Genomic DNA, 19,276 nt, shown 5'->3' on the forward strand with positions numbered 1-19,276 from the left:
CCTAGCATAGGAATGGACTTTGGGAACCCATTTAACATAGAGGGAAACTCTCTCAGCCTAGACACACGGGGGCGGGCCTAGGCAGTATCCCAAAGGATATGACAGACTCTTAAGACCATCCCCATGGAAGGCCTCACTCTCTCTAGGGAACAGAAATGGTATGGGATAGATATGGTGTTAGGGGTGGACTGGGGAGGAGGAGAGGGAGAGGGAATGGGGATTGACATTTAAAACAATCTTGTTACTAATTTTAATTTTAAAAAATGGGGGAAAAGGAAGGAAAGAAAACCAGATTGCACTTTTAAAAAGAAAAGGTCTATATTAACCTAGAATATATAAAAACATATTCTTCAAATTTGAGAGTTAAGGAGGTTTTGCTTTAGCCATTTGGCATTATGGGAGCATGGGCATCACCCATCTTGAGTGACCTGGAGCACTGCAAATACAGTGTCAATAAAGAGACACAGGTCATTGCTCCATGGCACTTCTCATTATCCCCACAATGGCCTGGACTTCATCGTATTAACTTTCAGTGGAAGTTCTGCCAAATGGACCCCAAGAGTCAAACCCCTCCCGGGAGAAAAGTTAGATCCTGATGAAATATTCAGTGGCTCACAATAACTCCATGGCTGCAAATTACAGAATATATTAAGTTCTAACAAAATCAAAATACCAGAAAATCATGAGCCAGTGTGACATGCTACACCAATGCTAGACAAATTTTAGCAATTCTCTCAATTTCATTTTCTTTGAAAAATAGGATCACATAAAATGCCAGTAAGATCTAAGCTTATAATACTAATCAACTATTAAAAGAAAAATAGCACAGCACAATAGAAATATGATAAAATTTAGAAAGCTATCAACTCTGCAGCCAACAATAGGCTTAAAATTATATCCTTCAGACCTAGGTCAATGAGTCACTCTGGTGTCCTATTCACAGGTGGCATGTCTTCAGTCAGACAGAAGCTATTTCACCAAGAAGATTAATCATGGGAGCATTTATAACTAATAATAATAATATTTATTCAGTGTGTACTGCGAGAAAAATGTTATCTTTGACACACATACTCCACTGACAGTCCTAAGACCTTTGGACATCCTATTGCTATCCTCCCTTCACACATGGAACTCACTGGCTCAATACCACATGGCTACTATGAAGAGTTTGAATCTGAACTTGGGTGTAACTGATTCCATTGACCTCCTAAATTCCTTTCTATGAATTTACCATGAAAAAGTAGCCATGGGTCCAGTTAAAGATTCATATGCGGTAATGTATATTTTAGCTTTTTTACACTAACAAAATACTGAAGAGTATCTAAATGTCCAGCAGTAAGGAATTACTAAGGAAACTACAACATATCCACAAGGCTAAATACAGTGTTAAAGAAAAGAAGTCATGAATTCTACAGGGTGGGGGAGCATGGGGGGTTAGAAGGAAGAAAATGAAAGGGGATTATATAATCATATTTTAATTTTAAAAAACAATTCAGCTGGGCCTTGGTGGTGCATGCCTTTAATCCCAGCACTAGGGAGGCAGAGGCAGGCAGATCTCTGTGAGTTTGAGGCCAGCCTGGTCTCCAGAGCGGTGCCAGGATAGACTCCAAAGCTACACAGAGAAACCCTGTCTCAAAAAACAGAAAACACCAAAAAAATAAAAAATAAAAAACAATTCAATGAATTGTAATCATTAAAGAGTACTTCATAGAAAATTTTCTAGTGGAATAGAAAAATAAAAATTACCTAGTTAATGAAAATATCAACTGGGCATGATGGCACACACCTTTAATCCCAGCACTCAGGAGGCAGAGGCAGACAATCTCTGAGTTTGAGGCCAGCCTGTTTTACAGAGTGAGTTCCAAGACAGCCAGGACTGTACAGAGAAACCCTGTCTTGAAACAGAAAAAAAAAAAAAAACAGGCTGGGTGTTGGTGGCGCACGCCTTTAATCCCCACACTCGGGAGGCAGAAGCAGGTGGATCTCTGTGAGTTCGAGACCAGCCTGGTCTACAAGAGCTAGTTCCAGGACAGCCTCCAAAGCCACAGAGAAACTCTGTCTCGAAAAAACAAAAACAAAAACAAAAACAAAAACAAAACATAAAGAAAAAAAGCAAGAGAAAATATGTAAAATAGTATGTATGGTTTAAAATAATATATAGAAATTAATACATATATATGAGTATTATACATACATACAATTGCATGTATAGATAGATGGCAGGGATGGATAGATAGATAGATAGATAGATAGATAGATAGATAGATAGACAGACAGATAGATAGATAGATAGGATGGCTAATAGGTAAATAGAAGCACAAAAATAAAGAGTTATCCCTGGATGTGGGTTTCTCATTCTGGTGCTACTGACATTTTATATTCAATTTTTTACAGTGTTTGTGATTGAACCCACAGACTTGTACAAGCTGGGCTAGTATTCTATTACTACTGAGTTACATCCCCAGCATGTGTTGGGTACTTCTTTGTTGTAGAAGGTTGTCCTGTCACACTGGATGCTACATATCAGCAACTCTAGCCTCTATTCAGGAGATACCCGCAGCATTCCTAGGTTGTGACAACCAAAAGTGTCACTAGGCATTGACAACATTGCCCCAGGGTAAGATCTGCTACTCTGGTAGTAACAGATAACATTTATTTACATGCATTGCAGTATTTTTCAAAACGTCTAAAATTACATTTGTACGCCCCAGGGAAAACGTTCTATGAGAAGGCAAATTCATTGATAGGGGAAGCAACAACTTGTGTTTTATGAAGAAAACCACAATCATGGAAAATATATATCACAGGCACTGTGGAATGTCTACTGTGATTTTTCTTCCATCGGGTATCAGTTAGCAAATACTTAACAGAAAGAAAAAGAGATGGTGAATAGCAGCCATCTTCTCTACCTGTGTCAAGTACATCCGAGCAGTGACAGCAGAAAGAGGCGGGTAAATGAGGATTGGTTTAGTTGTCTCGCCAACAGCATCACCAATGAGTTTCCCGTTAGAAGAATAAGCAGCGATTGCAAATATATATTTTTCATTAGTTTCTAAGCCTTTAATTTCAAAGATGCTTTTGCCATCAGCTGGTATCTGTGGGACGGAAACATTTCAGCTTTTACTGGAAAATTAAGGCAATGTGACTATTAAATCATAATTGGATAAGCCTTTCTCCTTCACTGTTGGATCTTAGTTGTGACTTGATTTGGAATTAGTGTCAATCCACTGCTGTAATGACTTCATAGGAGGAACACACACTCGGCTGTCATTAATGAGGCTTCAATAAAGTCTCCTGACAGAGAGTATGACATACCGCTTCTCCTGAGTTCGGAAGACGGTTGTTGTTTAGTCTTACTTTTCCATAGCTTCCTTCTGCTTTGCAACCCAATATGCAGTACCAGGACACCTGGCGGGGAGAGAGAGCCATCAGCATGGTCTAACAGCACTTGGTCTCCCTAACAGCACTTGGTCTCCTCTGACGAGAACAGTAGCTACTCATCTGTTAAACTATGAAACCTAAACTTATATGTACATATGTCATCTTTAAAAAGTAACAACAAATGTGGTGTTTGCTTACATAGGACAATCAAGACTAAAATACTATTCATAATCTTGCTCTCTTGCTCACTTGCTCACTCGCACGCACGTACGTGTATGTATGTACATGCACTGCTCATGCGCACACAGTTCGAGTATGGAAGAGAACAAACACAGTTTTGCCTTCTTCCTCCTTTGAGACAGAATCGTTGTTGTTTTTCCACATTAAAAAAAAAAAATAGGCTAGGTGGCCCACAAGCCTTCAGAGATTCTCCTATCTCATCCTCCCTGCTCCACATAAGAACAAGATTACAAACCCTCACACTGTGTGCCTGGCTTTTATGTCGGTTCTGGGAATTCGAACCCAGATCCTTATGCTCGCTTGGCAGCACTTTCACCCACTGAGCCATTCATCCCAAGCCCTCATTATTGCCTGCTTTAATTACTATCAATTGAACAGTCCTTTGATTTAAGTAACATCAGTAAACTGGCATATACTTTGCTTTTTATTGGCATAAATTCATCATGCATAGCGATGGGTTTCATAAAGACATTTTCATGCAAGTGCAACAAGAACTTTGAGCATGTTAACTCTTTTCCCTTTCCCCTTCTGCTATTCTCATCCACTCCCCCAGCTCCCCTCTGCTTCCATGCCCTATATCATGCATAATTTAATGCATCTACATAAAGCTGGAACTTGAAAATGAGAGAAACACAGAACGTTTGTCTATTTGAGTCCCATTGATTTTGCTTAATATAGTGATCTCCCCCCTTTTTCCTGAAGAACAATACGATTCATTCTTTTTATGGCTGGATGGAATTCCATTGGGCATATATTCTACATGTTCTTCATCTATTTATATGTCAGCAGACACTAGGCAGGTTCCATGATGTAGCTATTATGAATATGGCTGAAAACATAGGTGGGTAAGCACCTCTGTGGTGTGTATCTGGCACAAACCCAGGAGGGGGTGGAACTTGGTCACGTGGTAGCTATATTGTTTTCTGAGGAGTCTCCACACTAATTTACACCATGGGGAGGAATACGCACTAATTCTATTTCTTCCAACAGTGTGTGAGCAGTCACTTCTGCTGCATCCTCACCAGTGTTTGCTGTTACTTGTTTCCTTAATGATTGTCATTGAGACTGGGGTGAGATGGCATCTCTCCATACCTAGTGGCTAAGAAGAGTAAACATTCTCATATGACTGTTGGCCTCATTCACTTCATCTTTTGAGAACTGTCTGCTCATTTCTAGAGTTACAGGCCTTTGTGAGTCACCCGATACAGGTGCCAGGAACCATGCCTGGGTCCTCTACAAGAGGCAGTGGGTGCTCTCAACCACTGAGCATCTCCCTAGCCCCAGTTTTAGTCTTTTAAGTCCTTGGTACCATCTAAACATTCAGCCTCCATCACAGATATGACAAGCAAAGACTTTTCTCCTATCCCATAAACTGCCTCTTCACTGGATTGCTTCCTTGGCTGTACAGAGGTTCTTTTGTTTTTATTTCATGAAATCCCAGTTGTCAAATCTTGCTTTTTTTCCCCCCTCCTGAGCGATCCCAGTCCTTTTCACAAAGTCCTCCTCAGATTCAGTCTGTGCCTGCATCTGGAGGTGTCTTCCTCCAATACTTTCAGAGTTTCATATCTCATATTAAGGTCTTTGACCTGGTTTGAATTGATTTCTAACAGCAAGAGGCGAGGCTCTGCTCTCAGGCTTCTCCATGCTCTGCCAGCAGAATTTGCTCAAGAGGCTGTGCTCTCTCCAGTGTGCGTCTTTAGCGTGTTTGTCAAAACCATGTGATGAATATCCACCACATCCCTTGGAGATGGAATTGCTACTGTCATGGGGGACAAGATGCAGATACAAAAGTTGATGCCAAGGACAACTTCATCTTGAGGGACTCAGAATAGGACTAGATGGGAACAGAGTTCACAATTTAAAAGGTTTTCGTGTGACAGGTACATGTGACAAAAACAACACGGTAAAGAATCGAGGGAAGTGAGGCCCTAAGACACATGCTAATCTCAACCCTGATCTCACTCTAGGTCACTTTTTAAAAGAATAGTTTTACAGAATTGATTACTTTCTAGAATTATCAATAGCCAAGCCACCCAAGGCTCTGTAGCTTCAACCGGTGAGGCTTTCTGGTACAAGCGCTGTCCCTTTGTGGTTCCCAAGATAACTTCTCTGGTGACTATGACATATATCACTAATTAAGAGTGCCAGTCAGCATGAGCAGAAAGAGAAGGAGAGGAGAGAGAATGCTGAGAAACTGGAGGCTGGAACACAAGGATGAAACTCAAATGAATCTCCCAAACAAAACATAACACCAACACCAAAATAATGGACTTAATATCTCTTGATTAGGCACACACACACAAAAAAAGTTCACTCTCTCTGGGTTGGGGGACGGGCAGAAAGGCTGTGTTGTATGGCAGCTTGTTATTGGTCTAAATTATACCACACAAACCAGAATCTAGAAGGCAAATTCTCTCTAAAAGCATTTTTACAAGCAGATTTTATGTTTTTATTTTGCTCCTAGTTTGTGTAACACAAAGAAGCAATGTGTAATTAGAATCTACATAAGAATAGAGACGGTGTGAACAAATCGCTAACTTTGGAAATAAGATTTTATAGACAATGTAAGTAACATTAGCATTTGCAGCTATAGAAACAGATTTTAATGAAAACAAGCCTGAAGAAGAGTTTTCACTAAAACAAAAGACGGCCAAACCAGCAAATCAGCCAACTTACATAAGCCCACAGCACCACCTAGTGGTGACAAAGAGGAAGCAAAGGGTGAACCTTTCTGAACCAGCTCTTTCAATGAGTAATTTACATAAATGTTATTGCTTACTTGCCACTAAAAAGCACTAGAGCTTTGGATCAAACATGAGGTCTAATGTCTTCTCATGTTCAAGCAATATAAAATAAAACATTCACTAAATAGTAATACTGAAAAACTAAAGTTTGGGTTAAACAAAAATATTTGAAAACAAACAGTAAGTTCTACATCCTGCATTGTGTACTAATTCCTAAAATCAGTGAAGCACTTCCTCTTACTACAGGCTTCCAAAATCTCCAAGGTTGAACTCCTAGCTCTAAAATGATGCTATTCTACTCCCACAATTTCAAAGAACAAAACAACATGAAAGTGACAATGTGCTCAAGAAAGACCACCTCATCCATCTAAAGTCACTCAAGATGAGCTACACTTTATCCACGTTTCGCTTGGTGCCTGTTTCCTTCCACAGAACGTGACAGCTAACAGACATTCAAGAAAAGCTCCTTGTATAGAACTAATGAAAAATATCACCTAGTAATGCAATCACAGCCTATGACTCCAGTAATTGTTCTGATAAACTCTATTACATGTGTTTAACAAAAGCAGAAAGTCATCAGCTAATATGTTGAGAATGTTATATATCAGTTCCATTTATTTCCTCTCTTGTGTTTGTTTGTTTGTTTGTTTGTTTTTTCGGGACAGGCTTTCTCCGTGTAGCCCTGCTGTCCTGGAACTCACTCTGTAGACCAGGGTGGCCTGAAACTCACAGATATCCACCTGCCTCTGCTTCCCCATCCCTGGGATGAAAGGCACTCACTGCCACCACCACCCAGCTGGCTCAACTAAACATGGTCTCACGATGGCCTTGAACTTGCTGTGAAGCCAGTGTTCACCATGAACGGATCTTTCTGCCTCCATATCCAAAGTTCTGAGATTAAAGGCACGTGGCACCACACCTAGTTAGTGTGGCTCTAGGGACAGAACAAGGATTTTATGCAGGACAAGCCCTCTGCTAACTACATACATCTCCATTCCTATCTCAGGTTCTTTTCATGATAAACAGGCTTCACAAATGAAAAGAAATCTTCAAACTGTTTTGGCCTTTCTAAAGTTGCATTGCCAGTAAGGAGTGGAGCTGGAGTTTTAAACTTAAATGCGCTTGACTTCAAAGTCTCTGTGTGCAAAATGCCCTAAAGATAGTCAAAGATAGGATTGTATTGTAGTACAACATCAAAGAGCACCTAAAGAGGAAAGGGCAATATTTAAAATATAAACTAGCTGGAGCCAATTTCTTGTTGGGAAATGAAATCCCAAGTGTTATTCCCATTTAGGCTGAGTTCTGGGACTCAGGGACGGGAGAAGAGGTTCATCCTAGTAAAGGCAAAAAGACTCGTGCCTGAAGAGACATTTGGATTGTCACTGGTTTCCACGGTGACTTGAGGGGAATTTACACAGAATCTCTAGACCAATGGCTCTCAACTTCTTGTGCTGCGACCCTTTAAAACAGTCTCTCATGTTGTGGTGACCCCCTCAACCATAAAATGATTTTCATGGCTGCTTCATAACTGTAATTTTGCTACTGTAATGAGTCATAATGTAAAAATCCAATATTCGACTCCAAAGGGGTCGGGATCCACAGGTTGAGAACCAATGCTCTAGACCTTCCCATGTCCAGTTGTTTCATCTCCAGTGTTGGTTCTCAGAGGAACTACCCCCTTTCCAACTTCCCTCTGAGTCTACTTCAGCCTTCTACCCTGAGCACAATGTCAGCATACAAGTGTCACTATGACAAAGACACGGAGAGCGAAAGATTTTTCCACTGCTTCTCCTTACTGTGTGTTTGAGATAGCTTTCCAGCGCAATTCATAAAGGAAAATATCATGAATAAATTAAGTGTAGACGAGACATGAATACACCCATCTGATGTTCAGTGCTTATAAATAAGACTATTCAGGTGCTGCAAACAGTGATACCCAGAGTTGTTATGGTCATAAAAGCACTTACGTTGCATGGCATGGGGCACCACTCAGGACAGGCAACGTACCTTAACATCTGAAATGAACGGAGCAGGTTTCAGAGTCACGGAGCAGTGGGTTCTGGCCAGCAGGATGGGTGGGGGAGGGATCCTGCTCTTCTTTGTTTTTGAATTCTCCAAGTAATTCTGATAGGAATATAGGGCATTTTGTTCTGCTTCGAGCTTCTCAATTAAGGCATACGCTTCCTGTAACGAAGTGTGAAAATAGAAAAATACATTTCAGGAGCTTGAGCCGCCTTTATATTTGTAGAATTCCCCTGTGGTAAATGCTATCCTTCTATATGCCATTCATTTATTGAACCGCAGAGGCATACATATATATGTCAATATGGTTTTTGCTGGACAATAAAAGACTACTAAATGAGCCTCAACAGGATCAGATGCACAGGTCTAAGTGTGATGGCCATATATTAATAGGAGGCATTTTTGGCTTAGCAATCCTCTGGATATCTACCATCACACTTTATTATGCTTTGAAAGTTTATACCACAGACACTTGTCTTTCCACAGATAAACCACATCCTACCCTTAACTCAACCTGCAAAGTGACTCTCAAGAAACACGACTATTGATACATGTGATTTGTGAAAGGAATGTCATTAAGAGTTTATATCACCAAAACAAAGTTAAAATAGACAAAAATGCTAATTCTGTAATTCTGAAGGCAAGCAATCACTATTTCAAACAGTTATACACAGAGACAATGCCTAACTTTCAGATGTAAACAGTATTTTAAAAGCCAGATGAACTGCATCACCCAGTGATATGGAAACTTCCTAGCAATACTGGTAACACTAGCTAAAATAATGATAGTAATATTTTAGTCTCAATAATCAAAGGTAAACCAAACATATTTATTTTTCTTAGTTTATTTATTTATTATGTATACAATGTTCTGTATGGATGCCTGCCAGAAGAAGGCACCAGATCTCATTACAGACGCTGAGAATTGAACTCCAGACCTTGGAAGAGCAGTCAGTGCTCTTTCAGAGGACCCAGGTTCAATTCCCAGAACCCACATGGCAGCTCACTTTTATAAGATATTTAACAGGGTGGAGAGAGAGTTTGGTGGTTCATCTTCCAGAGGACCCAGGCTTGTTCCCAACACCTACATAGTAGCTCACAACTGCCTATAATCCTAGTTTCAGGGATCCGATGGCCTTTGCATGCACCAGGCATACACACAGTGCACATATTTATATTCAGGCAAATACTCATGCACATAAAATAAAAAGCCATAACTATTTTTAAAGACATTTAAACATTTTAAACATATACTTCTAATTCTCAAAAACTCAATAAATAGGAAAAGTCATTAGCATCATTAAAATATTAAGTTTAGTTAATAGACAAAATACTAAAATGGCACTCTTGGTTTTCCTAATAAAACACTAAAGGAATTTCACGTGACGCCCCAAAAGATATGGAAGGCTATCATTCCATTGTATTCTTGAAGCTCTACCCTGGTGACAATGAAAGAGAAGCTCCTACGGTTAAGAAGGCAAATGTCTGTCTGCCAAATCCCAAGTGCTCCCATTCTGTTACAAGACGCCCTTGTTTCTTCTCCTACAGGAGACATGTAGCGCTTGAGGTTTCCATTTGGAGAAGAGACTGGACATGACATTTATGTCTGCCTCAAGGCTGAATGCTCAAACTAGCAGCCCATGCAAGTATAGATTGTAAGACTTGAGCCCCAGACATGGTTTTTCCTCAAATAATAAAGGTTGGCCTATATAAAATGAAAATTAACTTGTCATTTTTATGTTTTATTTCAGTGGCAGCACCCAGCTCTAAAAGCACTAGAAGTAACTAATATGCATCTGCAATGATCCAGGTTTTAAAATTCTACTTTTCTGATGCTTGGGAAGCGATTCTGCACTTGCAGTCCCAAGTCTTAGCCATAAGCAAGGCCAACTCAGAAAGGGCCTTGCTTTTCTTTCACTCAGAATGGGGTGTCTTACATAGTAGCCGGGATGATCCACTAACACAAAATAAAACTCCAGAAGTAGAGTGACTGTATATAACATTAACAAATGCTATGGGCACTCCTAAGAACTGTCAACCAGTGCTTCAGGTAAGAATGACACATGCTGGACTCTCCTGAGACCTGTCATCTCCCCACAGAAGTCAGGCCATGCATGCCCTCTGGGACACAGACACTTGATGGGGCATCATGATGTGTTGCACCTCAATTGTCTTCTCCTCAGCGCTGCAATATGCTTATTTTCTTACCCAGCACCAGACTCCTCAGCCCCTTGAGAAGGCCGAGCTAAATTTTTCTGGTGTGGAACTTCTGATCCGCCCCATGAAAGTCTACCAAAGTCAGAAAGCACCCTATGTTCAGGGAATATGAAGGCTTTTCTTTCAGGATGCCTATCGTGCATCCTGGCAGCTGTCTCTCCCACTCTAACACTTCAAGCTATCTCTCCTGATAAGGCACTTCTCCATGTTTTCCACAGGAAGACTGTCTCTCTGACTGAAGGCCCCTTCATGCTTCCTCTGCTAGGATGTCTCTCCTAGCTCTCTCCAGCCTCAAAATGTGATCACATCCCAGGGGTCACAAGGCTGAAGCACCTATTAAAGCTCATTCTGAAGGGTAATTTTACCTCAATTCCTTTCCCAAACCAACCAACTGCTGCATCTGACCAACAGCCTACTCTCTTATAAAAAGTAAGTCATTTTTTGTTCAGTCTCTGGGCTCCTCAACTTCTGGCCTTGACTTTGAAAACAACCTCTAGTATCTACTGAAGGACAAGCTTCTCCACAGGAATTTTTCTAATGGTCATGAGCATATCTTCTAGCTGTATTTTCTCATCTACTCTTTTACTTTCTTATGTACCTCTCTATTTAGCCTAAACCTCTAAAACCACAACCTTCCAGGAAATTGTCCCCTTCCCAGACAGCATCACATCTTCTCTGCTGCTTTGAGACCTGCTCAAGCATCACCTCTGCTGGCATCTCCGTAATAGCCCCGTGTTCTCAGGGATCTCCCTATTCATCTCTAATAACTTTACTTCAATAACAAGATCATATGTTATCTGTGTACTCAAATGTGCATGCCTTGTTATGAATGCCTTGATGGCAAGACCAGTGCTTTATTTATCTCTCCGGACTCAATCACTGTGTTCTAAATGAAAGTTGAACTAAACCATGATGGTGGAGAAGGGTGTTCACTATGATACATTTTAAACTACATGATAAAAATGTTCTGACTGCATCTTGGCCAACTCTAAGAGGAAATCTCTGACTCAGATCCTGTGGCCCAGTTTAAAATGCTAGCAGAAATATCAAAGTTTGTATCAAAAAGTAGTGAAAGAAAAGTCCACGGTGAAGTCCTAGATTTCAGTCAAATGAATTCCATGACAGAACTGAAGGCAAAGTCTAATGCTTTTTAAAAAAATAAAGTCCTAACCCAGTAAGACAAATCCTGCAGTTGCTAGTAAGGTTCATTCATGAGAAGGTGTCTGGGGGTGATTTAAGACCTTCAGCCAAACAGAAGGAAATATCTGGGGGGCAAAATCAAGAAGGGAAAATTCCCTAAAGCAGCTATACTCAATTTTGAAAGGGTTTCAATAAAGACATGAGTGTTATCTACAACAATGCTCTGGAATAACTAGGTCTCGAAACTGTAAAATCTGGACAGCCATTCCCAGTCTTAGCTCTTTAGGAAACTTGCTTTCCCAGACATGTCAGATGATGAAAATAGCTAACCTCAGTGCTCTCCTGACAGCCCTTGGAAATCAGAAGGGCTCACCAAACCTAAAGGAAGAAATGACACTTTACCAACCAAGGGAGAAGGTTAGTCAGGACTCACAATGCCAAGGGACTTCCTCAGCAGCATTCAGGGGAAGGGGCTTCTCATGGCCATCTGTGTATCATTGGGTGCAAAAACTCAGGCCCCAAGTATTTTTATGTGAGTGCAAATGTCTCTGCCTCTAGTTTCCATTAGAGAAAATGAGACCTGCCTCTCTTCAGAAGTGTGCCAGTGCTTATGGAGACAGGCTGACATTAAATACATTTGACACGGGCCTGACACCCACAGTGCATCAGGACACTAATGGAAAGATGGAATGCAATCCTGAGGGCACAATTAAGATGTACGCCAACAGCTGTCACAAAGCTGAGGGATGGAGCACCACATTCACTCCTGTCTGGGAGCCCTCCCGGAGGTACATTGTGGGTCCCAGTGTGAGGATGTACACCTCAGAAGATGAGAAGTAGATCAAGTCATCTCCCAAGAACCTTGGCCAGGAATATGGCTGAGAATAAAAGACATGGCTTCAAAGATGACTCTCAGAGAAGACATGGAAAGTGATGTGTCATCTTATGTTGATAAATACAGCTGAGGGTCAGATAATAATTCCAACCAAATGCTAAAGAGTGCTGAAAGTGAAGGACAGAGTAATAATGACAACAATCACAATAATAATGGCTAACACTTGTGGGAAAAGCTAAGAATTTTATATGCGCCATTTCATCAAGTCTTTCTAAGAACCTCCCTTTAATAGACGAATATTTTACTATTTTGTTTTGGTTTTGGTTTGTTGTTTGGTTTTGGTTTTTTGGAGACATGGTCTCACTATGTAGTATGTATAGCCTGGAACTTGGAATCTGCCTGCCTCTGCCTCCCAAGCGCTGGGATTAAAGGTGTGCACCACTTAATAGGTGAATATTTTAAGACACAGGACATACAACCATTCTTTGGCAGAACCAGAATTCTAACCAAACCCTATACTCCTAACACCATGCTACTGTATTGAAATGCAAAGATAAGCTGAAAAAAAAAAAAAAACTTGGGAAGGCAAACCACTGTACCTTTGAGATAGATAAAAAGAAAAATTCCTACTGTGCAACTATGCCCAAATCTGCTGTCGGTGTTTGAAACCCAGGATTCAAGCCATGACTTCATTGCTACACCTAGCCTTGCATTGCATGTTGGTTGACAATGATGGAACACTCAAGGAAGACCCTAATTTCTAAATCCAGATTGGTGAAAATTGTAACTGTAACTTGACCACGAGGAAGGAGAGAGACAACGCTTATGGGTTCCAGAGATTTAAAAAAAAAAAAAAAATCACCACATAAGTGGGTCACTCATGGATCAGGGCTCCAGGACAAGTATCCGGGAGTCTTGTTTCTCCAGCAGCGCCAAGCAGGGGCTGAAGTAGGGTTTATAAGCACAAAAATCACCAACATTTGTTGTCAAGTTACAGTTACAATTTTCACCAATCTGGATTTAGAAATTAGGGTCTTCCTTGAGTGTTCCATCATTGTCAACCAACATGCAATGCAAGCCTTTCAGTCCAACCAATCAGATTCATTTGTTCCTTCTGTTGTTAGGGACAGCCATGTTTCTAGAGAACTAAAGATGCATAACAACTATTTCTATGGTTTAGGGGGTCAGCCATTGGAAAGTTCTCAGCTCCTCCAGGGCTTGGGAACCTGAACATTATTTTACCTTGCAGATAAAATGGAGTCTGGAACTAAAATGGCCATACTTAGGCCAAGGTGTTTTTGCCAGCTCCCTTCACTCATTAGAGGGAGGTCAGAATCAGAAAGGCCTCTGCTCTTCCACAAGAAAGACTTCAGTAGAGAACACACACAAAGGACTGAGAGAGTCTCAAAGAAAAAAAAAGTCACACTTCCCTCAAGAAAAACAAATAGGATTGAGTTGACTGAAATTCCATAAATAAGAAAAAGAAATAACCTCAATTACTACCAGTTCAGTTCATAGGATAGAATTATAGACATAAATTCTGAAAATATTAAAGCCGGGACTTACTAGAAGTTTCAATGGCTCTGGTTTCCCTCGTAGCTCTGCTTCCAAAATGAGGCTATACGATTACATTCTGTACCGATAATAAAAATGAATCTCTAAGCCACAAGGCTCCTTTACTTAGAGCTGGGGTGCTTGCACCAGGATTTGTCACTGTTGATTTTATGTCAGCTACGGGTTAGCATTGGCTCTGGCAGAGAGCATTAGGAGAAGAGTAGATACAGCAGTTGTGTTTTTTTGCAACAGAAGCTACAGTGTGGATCAGAGGGACAGCGGATCCCCAGAACAGGGTCACTGCCTTCTCATCAGCACACAGAGGGGTTGTAAGCTCCATTCCCTTACAGGGGGCACAGAAAGACTCCTTTTCCTCAGCAAGGGGTTGCTACTGGGGTGGGTACAGTCTTTTCATGTTGCTATTGAAGGTTCATCTTCCAAGGAGGGAGCAATCAATAGGACCCTTTTACACCTTTGGCATCCCCACTCTACCTGATCATATCTAATGAGGAGGAAGTAATTCCTCCTTCAGTGATATTTGGAAAGGGAAATGCAGGGAGCAGCATCATAGAACACTGCCCTGAAATCCCTCAGGAGCATCTCAAGCCACTTTCCAGTGAAAGATGTTATCTGCTAAGATGCCAAAAGGTTATCTGGTAGACTCCCCAGTGAACTAAGTGTCTAACATAAACCACATGGTGGCTGCTCGACTCAAAAGGAGAAAAGCATCCAGTAGAGGTGCTAGGTGTCATCCTGTACAATAAAGGAATGGCACAATGTGCAAAGCCAAAGCAGATTAACAGAGTCAAATAGCTAAGGCAGGAGAATGGGATAAATTCATTCCTCTAAACAGGAAAAGAAGCCATTCATCCCATTTGGGAAGCTAACGCTATCAAAAGTCTATCCCTTGTCTGTGGCAACAAATTGGTTCACTTTTAATTGGTTTGGAATCACAGACACTTGATACGATTATATGGATCCACAAGGGCAGAAAACTTTTGAAAAACCAAAACAGAGTATGAATTATTTAAGAGTTCCTAGGAGACCCAAGCTTTTCATACCTTTTTATGATATCAGGTGACATATCAATTACTGATTTGGGGACAATTTTGTTACAGGACCCTGATAATGTAAAACATTTTGTGATATTCTTCAGGAGAGAATGATTGCCAAGGGAAAGAAGTTTATTTGTCTTTTTAAAGGAAAGAAAGTTTGACAATTATTTGAGTCATAACATCACAGCTTAAGAGAGTGCCCCAAGGAGCGATCGTGACACCATAACACTTGGATGAAAACTGCCACCTAGGAGCAGGGGTGGCTCCCAAAGATTCAGGGCCTCAGCATAAATATTCAACATGCTGTCAGCCAGTAAAATCCCTTAGTGGGGATCCCCTGTAAAGAATAGCACCTCTAAACACATCTCATGGGGCTTCTTAGGAGGGCATTATACTCATATTTTTTCTTCTCGAGTTCATACAGTCTTAGGGAATAAAAGGACCTGGAAACCTAAGACTTCCTTTCTCCACCCTCTTCCTCCCCAGCCCCAGCAGAAGTAGAGCTGTAACAAGGAAACGGCATATAATGGAAATAGGAAGAAAACATCAAAGGTCTCAATCTCTTCAGGCTCCAAAGGCATGTGGGCTTAGCCCAGGGAACAACAGTTTTTTTTTTAAAAGAAATTACATCTTATTCTCCATAGAAATGGGACTGGAGTACCAATGTCCTCTAAGCAAACAGCCATGAAGTGTCAACCGAGAAAATAGATCTGAACACACCCAGAAATCTTCCAACCAGAATCAGACTTCTTGACCCTGTTGGTTCAGACCACCCACACTGCCGTCAATCTCCATCCCCAACTCAAATGCTGGAAATCAAAATCTCTTCCCTGATACTGCCAGGATGGACTCCCCGACCTTGAACAATGACAGCATCCATCCCTCCACAGCCCTTAGCCTGCCATGGAAGAGCTCTTTGGACGCCTCTCTACTTTCTATCTGGTCTCAGGCATTACCATCTTTCCCCAACCTCTTCCTGCCCTGCCACATCCAAGACCTTCACCGTGAAAGCCGTGCAGGATTACCAGGGCTCCACGACTTCTAGACCCTTGAGACTCTGCACACATTACTCTCTGCCTGGAGTGTTCTTTCTCCTCCCAGTACCCTCATCATTGTCTACTCAGTGTTCCGTCAGTATTCAACGTTAGTGTATGCCCAAGTTTTGAAAAGCCTACTTGCTAACTGCAATTGCATGCTTCCAGCTTTTCTCGGACTCTAAATTTCTGGTCTCTGATGGGATCTTATAGGGTGGTCGAGCTTTGTGATTTTTCTATAACAATAAAGTCTTCCCTTGATGTCCTATTTCCTCCCTATTCAGTCTGAACTTGCTTTTATTTTTATACTGTAAACATTTAGTTCACACCTGTAATAACAGACTGACAACTGTAGGTTCAGGAAAATGGCTGACACAATCTCTCTTCATTACAAGCTGGGTTGGGTGAGAGAGCCCCATGGCCATGAGGTAAATGGGAAGCCATGATTAGGCTCTGAGGTAGGAGAGCATTAAGAAGGGACAGTATGTCATACCAGAGACAACATGTTAGGTCCTTAAAGGCAGAGAGGGTCTTCCCTTAAAATACCTGGAAAGGAACACCATTATTTAAGATATCTTCAAGTGGAAGAATGGGGAAAATAGCTGTCAGCCAGGTGGTGGTGGCTCAGGCCTTTCATCCCAGCATTTGGGAGGCAGAGACAGGCAGATCTCTGTGAGTTGGAAGTCAGCATGGTCTACAGAAAGAGTTCCAAGACTGCTAAGACTACACAGAGAAACCCTGTCTCAAAAAAAAAAAAATAGCTCTCCTCTGCAACATGATCAGGGGAGCCAGAAGAAAAGAGGGAGCCTTCAGAGAAGTCCCCTGAGCAAAGGACAGATGGGATTTCCATATTTTTCAGAGGGTGGCAAAACATTCCACAGCAGTTGATTTATGATTTAGTCCATCAAAGCCTATACACCAAGGAGCCCGACACACCAATCTGTGTGTTTTAACTTTCTTAGCAAGGGCCTGCTGGCTGCAAAGAACCTGGCCTGATTGCTGAGAGAGGCAGCTAGGAATCCTATAGTCGGCCAACATCATTTTAAAAAATTAATGATGCTACACAAATCTTCATTGTGACAAACATTGTGCTGTCACTGCTACTAAAGAGACTGGTATGAAGAAGGAGCTTCTGAAAATCCAGTCTCCAACCACAGGAAGAATTTCAGTGTCTGGCCAGACCTTTCCCTTGGGCTTACCTCCTGCCATCTTTTGTCCCTATTCTCAATTCCTTTTTCACCTTCCTTTCTCAATCCAAATACCCCCTCTCTGCTGCTATCAGAAATCCTTGCATCCTACTTTCTGAAATTCTTGAGGCAAGACAGCATTAACCTACCCCCTGCCTCTACACCAACTAGCTTCTTACATCTGCTTCTACCCACTGCTCCTTCCTTTCTGCACCAAAGGACCAAGTACCTCCTTGTAGTCTACCCCAGTCTATGCTTCTCTTCTCCTCCCCTTCCCTCTCTTGTGGCAGTTTTCACATTTTACCTCTCTTCTATCTTCCATTTCTCCCTTGGTCCCGCCTTTTTATCCTTAGCACACTCACACACTACATATATGTGTTCTGTCTTCAACCTCTCTTACCTGACCTGCATTTGACCCTGCTTTTCCTTGTCCTATTGGCCAAATTACTTGTAGCATTATTTTCTTTCATGTAATATTCATTCAGCCAGTGCTCTATTAGGATATGGAACACCTCCCGGAGTCCCATGTGTTAGAGGTTTGATTAACAGCCCTGGCCCTGGAAGGCAGTGAGACCTTCAATATGGGGACATGCTTTTAAGGGGGATATTAGGATTCCACCTCTCTCCTTCCTAGCCACCATGAGCTGAATGGGTTCCTTGACAGCAAATACTTCCACCATGCTCTACTGTATTACCACCACAGACCCAAAAGCAAAGGGACTAAGTGACCAAGAACTCCAATCCCTAAACCATGAGCCAAATAAACATGGATCCTTTTAAGATGTGTTCCTCTACACATTTTCTCAAAGTGTTGGGACAGTAACGGGCACAGATAATGCTATCAAACTTTTCGAGGTCACTCACTGGGAAAAAAATGAAAATCCTAACATGCAATGTGACTGCCTTTAGAAAGTTCTACCAAAACTTCCTATCATGAATCAGTGAAAAGATAAGACAATTTCCAGCATGAGACCACATTAAAGATAACAACAAGGTCAGATCTAGGGGGTGGCTCGGTGGTAGAGTGAACACTTAACATATGTGAGGTTTTGCGTCCCATCCCCAGCACTACATTTTTTAAAGACATCAGCCAGAAGAATGCTCCGTGTGTTCACAACACCTGTCTGGATGAAATTATCTCAGCCAGTGGGCTTTCTGTATTTAAATCTGACACAAAGAATGTGCTAGGCTGGCCAATGTCACTCCAGTTTTAATTTTCCCTTATTTTGACTCCTTCTCATTTTATTTGGCTTTCCAAGTCAGCTGTCTCTAGAGACAAAATCATTTGTTTCAAAACAGTTCAGGATTCGAAGTATAGCTTTAGTCCCCCTGCTCAGCCTGTACTATGTTAGGTGGTCCAGAAAGTTCATAATCGGATGCCAAACATGTTCTTTGTTTGTTTGGTTGGTTGGTTGGTTTTTGTTTTTTGAGACAGGGTTTCTCTGTATAGCCCTGGCTGTCCTGGAACTGGCTTTGTAGACCAGGCTGGCCTCAAACTCACAGAGATCCACCTGCCTCTGCCTCCTGAGTGCTGGGATCAAAGGTGTACGCCACCATTGCCCAGCTCAAGTCACGTTTTTAAAAAGCTAAACAAATCACTCATTTTAACACAAGTTGGATGTCAGGACTAGAAGAAGAAATGGAAAAATGAAATATTACCATCAACAAGTTCTGAGAGTTTACACAGGCTGCATTTTTCTCAAACAGCAGAAGGGCCTTCTGCATCAAGTAGCTGGCTCTGACCAGCTTGTTCTTCCTTATTTTATTCAGTACACTTAACTCTGTAAAGGCAAGCAAATAGTTACTAAAAGGTCAAAATGAAAGGTATCATTTAAACTTATTGAACTACAAGTGATCCCACACGAAT

The 19,276-nt window shown here is 41.4% G+C and overlaps 1 protein-coding gene across 1 annotated transcript in view; it reads right to left on the reverse strand.

Annotated features, from left to right (window-relative positions):
- The window catches only part of Cfap54 (cilia and flagella associated protein 54), a 293,678-nt gene that overhangs the window by 211,145 nt on the left and 63,257 nt on the right, over positions 1-19,276 (reverse strand). The window contains 4 exon segments of the mRNA XM_035451711.1: positions 2,910-3,095; positions 3,316-3,408; positions 8,373-8,549; positions 19,069-19,190. Coding sequence (XP_035307602.1) covers positions 2,910-3,095; positions 3,316-3,408; positions 8,373-8,549; positions 19,069-19,190 — 578 coding nt within the window.

Source organism: Cricetulus griseus, assembly GCF_003668045.3.
Source record: "Cricetulus griseus strain 17A/GY chromosome 1 unlocalized genomic scaffold, alternate assembly CriGri-PICRH-1.0 chr1_0, whole genome shotgun sequence".
Classification (NCBI taxonomy): Eukaryota; Metazoa; Chordata; class Mammalia; order Rodentia; family Cricetidae; genus Cricetulus; species Cricetulus griseus.